The following is a 4,390-nucleotide window of genomic DNA, read 5'->3' as shown; positions in this document are numbered from 1 at the left end:
TCGATGTGAACATCAAGTTGACAATGCATAACCATTCCAATCAACACAAGATGTACAAAGAAATCCTTCTCGTGTAAGAAAACCTCCAGCAAAGCTATTGGATTATGTAACTTATGCTTCAAGGTACCCTATCACTGATGTGCTACATTACTCGAAGTATTCAACTTCGCACCATGCCTTCCTCACTGAAGTTTCTAAGATTGATGAACCAAGAACATTTAATGAAGTTTCTTCTGTGCCACATTGGAAACTTGCTATGGTTGAAGAACTGAATGCTTTGGAAGAAAATAACACCTGGAACATTGTCAAGTTGCCTCCAAGAAAGAAGGCTGTTGGAAGTAGATGGGTTTACAAAACAAAGCTCAAGGCAGATGGTTCAATAGAGAGACACAAAGCCAGACTAGTGGCTCGTGGCTTCACTCAGACATTCATGGTTCATTACAAGGAAACTTTTGCCCCAGTGGCTAAAATGAACACAGTTAGAGTATTGCTTTCTATGATAGTCAACTGTGGTTGGTCTTTGTACCAAATGGATGTAAAGAATGCTTTTTTTCATGGAGAACTTCAAAAAGAAGTCAACATGCAACCTCCACCAGGTTATATTCAGGTGGCAAAATGAATGGTTTGTAAGTTACACAAGGTTATATATGGATTAAAACAATCTCCAAGGGCATGGTATGCCAAGCTAAGTTCTGTCTTAAATAAGGCCGGGTTTGTAAGAAGTAATGTTGATTCCTCCTTATTCATTCGAAATGGCTCTAGTGGTAAACATGTGGTTCTCATCTATGTCGATGATTTGATCATCACTGGTGACAATGAAAGTGAAATTGATGCCTTGAAACGTTCCTTACATTACACATTTTCTATCAAAGATCTCGGGAGATTAAAGTATTTTCTTGGCATTGAGATGGTCACCTCTCACAAAGGGTTATTTCTCAATCAAAGAAAGTACATTGTTGATCTACTTACTGAGGCTAATCTCACTGATTGCAAGCCTGCCACCACACATATTAACAGCAAACTGAAGATCGGCTTGACTGGAGAACTTCTTACCAATATAAGCCACTATCAAAAGTTGGTGGGTAAACTTATCTATCTTACTATCACAAGGCCCGACATCAGCTATGCTGTTAGCTTAGTCAGTCAGTTTATGCATGCTCCCACAATACAACACTTTCAACTTGTCAAACGCATCCTGCGTTACCTCAAAGGTTCCCTAGACAAAGGCATTCTTATGTCCAACCATCAGTCCACAGAAATTAGTGCTTACAACGATGCAGATTGGGCAGGTAGTCAAATTGACAGAAAATCTACCACTGGATATTGCACTTTCGTTGGAGGAAACTTTGTGACATGGAAGAGTAAGAAGCAAAACGTTATTGCTCGATCTAGTGCTGAAGCAGAGTATCGAGCAATGGCAACTACTGAATGTGAATTAATCTGGCTTAAAAGTTTTGTTTCAGATTTAGGGTTTCCACATCACGCTTCTATGTCCCTTATGTGTGATAACCAGGCTGCCATGCACATCGCAGCTAATCCTGTTTTTCACGAACGAACCAAGCACATCGAAGTGGATTGCCATTTCATCAGAGCTCAAGTCCAAACACAAGTCATTCAAACTCAGTTCACTCGGAGTCAATACCAGTTGGCTGACTTATTCACCAAGGCTCTACCTTCTCATCAATGTCACCGTCTTCTAAGCAAGCTTGGCTCGACTTCACTCCACGATCCAGCTTGAGGGGGAGTGTTGGAATAGTATTCAGTCGACCTAAAGTTGTTGGAATAGTATTCAGTCGACCTAAAGTTTCTGTGCTAAATGGCTCAAGCCAGGTTTTTCGTTCAAGAGTCACTAAACCCTAGCATGTTAACTCGTATCACAAGGCTCCAAGCAATATGTCAACTGCTAGTTTCCAGCTTTCTCTCCTCCTTGATTCAAGGCACTTAACTTGTTATTTACTTCTTAGTCTTGGGTTTGATGTAAATCACCTTAAATTAAGGAAAAATGTGTGTCCCAGGTTTACCCGGTCTCTAGGGTTTCATGTAAAGATGGTTGCTTGTAACCATTCTCTTTTCTTGTCCACATATACTGTCATGTACACTTAGAACATTATGATTCAAAAATACTTTGAAACTAAAATCTACACTTTATGAACAATTTCACTAACAAAGCATAGGTCAGAGGTGAGGAACTAGAAAAATACCAATTAGAATGTTGAATTGAAATCAAAATTATCCAAGAATCAGAACAGGTTTTGGGGCGCTGCCAACAAGAAGACGAACTTAAAACACTCGAACATCATAAAAGCAACAGAAATCACCATCAGCTGGACGTGCACCGTGTCCTTTCCCAACGAGAAGTTCGATGCAACTTGGAGAATGAGCAGCACCAAGAAGCTGAAGGAAAATCTTGGGTAATTGGTTAAGAGATGGTGGTAATTGACAGCAAATTTGAGCGAAATCTGTCATCGAATTACTCTTTGAAAAAAGTATGGGTTGGGGTTGGGGGTTTCTTGGTTTTCCGTCGGAATGTCACCGGAAGTGATCGCATACAAGGCGAGGAGGGAAAGGCATACAACAAGACTGGATTTGGGAAAGAAGGAAAGGCATACAACAATGGTGAAAATGAGTTTGGGATTCATGGTTGGTTTCGTTGCTTTGGGGTTTGGGAATGAAGGAAAGAGAGAGATAGCAGAGCGGGAGGGAAAGCTGTTTCGAGTTCGACTGATTGCTGTGCGTTTTAGGGTTTCTTCTTCTGGACGTCAAGCTTTTATATTTGTTTTTTTAACGCAATAATAACAAGATTGGATTTAAAACCAATCCGGGCCTTTGGCAACTTGGCCCAAAATAATAGAGTAATGCTATTCATACCATTTTTTTGTACCACATTTTCATACCACCTTAGGTGGCATTTGATGTGGACAACCACATCATTTAAATTAATCATATTTTTAAATTTAGTTCATTATTTAATAAACTAATAATTAAGAAAAACTAGTTAGTTAAATGATGATTGTGGTATACGAAGAGTCTTTCTCCTTCCTTTCCTTGGGTTTTGCAAATTTTTCAAATGATGTGGCTGTCCACATCAGATGCCACCTAAGATGGTATAGAAATGAAATAGTTTTCTTATTTTTTTACCCATAAAAGATGTATTAATATTGGGCCCCTTTATTGAAATAGTTTTTTTATTTTTTTTATTTTTTTTAATTACATCGAGATGTCGGGTCGAACAAACAATAAATGATTTTTTTTTTGGACCCAACAAAAATATCTATATAGGAGGTAGACCTGACAATTTCTTACAGGATCCATTAATACGACACGTAAACGACATGAAACTAACGGGTTTCGGGTCGACACAATAACTAATCGGGTTGTTATCGGGTCACACGATAAGAACCCGTTAATAACGGTTTCTTAACAGGTTTACACGAGAAAAATGTTATGAAAAAAAAAATGTTAAGAAAAATGTTATTTTGATCATTTTAATTTTTAAACTACAAAAAAAAAAAAAAAAAAAAAACTTGCTATAAAATACAATAGTCATAGTGTATAAGTATATGTTGTATATTAAAATATGTAGTATTATTCTATATAAATACTCATAGTCAAAGACTGAGATTAAAAAATAATAAAGCACATTAAAAATAAAAATATCAAGTAATTTAAAAATATCAAACACATTTAAAAAATATTTTAATTAATTTACAAGTGCGAAAAATGTGAAAAATGTACAAACGTTTGTGATTGCATCCTCTACGCTTTGAGGATGGGTAGATCGTCGTTCGAATTTTTAAACAAACCCTCATGAATAGTATTTCTAAGGGAGTTCAAAATAAACTAATATCATTTCCCTTGGGGATTGATGAAAATTGAAGGGTTTTATTGTCAAAATCATGCAAGGTTTCCTCAACCTTGAAAATTGCAATTGATAAAATGTTATATGCGACATGATAGCATGATAGAAGCAAAGCGGTAAAATTTAACTTTGTTCTCTTCCATTCATCATTCAACATGAATACGGCAACTTGGTAATGAAAGGTTGCTGAAATACAGACATAGACCCTTGTACATAGGCCTTTATTTGCATCGATTTTTTTTTTATATATAGAACCTCAGTGGTACAAGGGAAATTCATTGATATGAAAAAAAAAAAAAGTTACACTTAATCAGGAGATATAAATCATAATCATATCCCTCATAAAGCAAGAAAATCAATATACAAGAATAGACGGGGGACACTTAGTCAAGGGAGATATAAACTGTATCCCTTGCAAGAAAAGAGGGGGGACATATACTTATTTACCCCTCTTTTTTTAGACATACACTTACTTACCCCTCTTGAAAAAGAAAGGTAACAAGTTGGATGGAAAAATATCAAACTAAAATA

At 36.5% G+C, this 4,390-nt stretch overlaps 1 protein-coding gene across 1 annotated transcript; it reads left to right on the top strand.

Annotated features, from left to right (window-relative positions):
• The first annotated feature begins 619 nt into the window (after nucleotides 1-619).
• On the top strand, nucleotides 620-1,738 carry LOC139194623 (uncharacterized mitochondrial protein AtMg00810-like). The gene has a single exon (XM_070819509.1). The coding sequence runs from the start codon at nucleotides 620-622 to the stop codon at nucleotides 1,736-1,738; it is 1,119 nt and encodes a 372-aa protein (XP_070675610.1).
• Nucleotides 1,739-4,390: the final 2,652 nt, after the last annotated feature.

Source organism: Malus domestica, chromosome 03 (assembly GCF_042453785.1).
Source record: "Malus domestica chromosome 03, GDT2T_hap1".
NCBI classification, from domain to species: domain Eukaryota; kingdom Viridiplantae; phylum Streptophyta; class Magnoliopsida; order Rosales; family Rosaceae; genus Malus; species Malus domestica.
This window is presented reverse-complemented; position numbering and strand designations above follow the sequence as displayed.

Bases quoted from the DNA above. Each gene is read 5' to 3' on its own strand.
- LOC139194623 (XM_070819509.1), top strand. From the start codon at position 620: ATGGTTTGTAAGTTACACAAGGTTATATATGGATTAAAACAATCTCCA.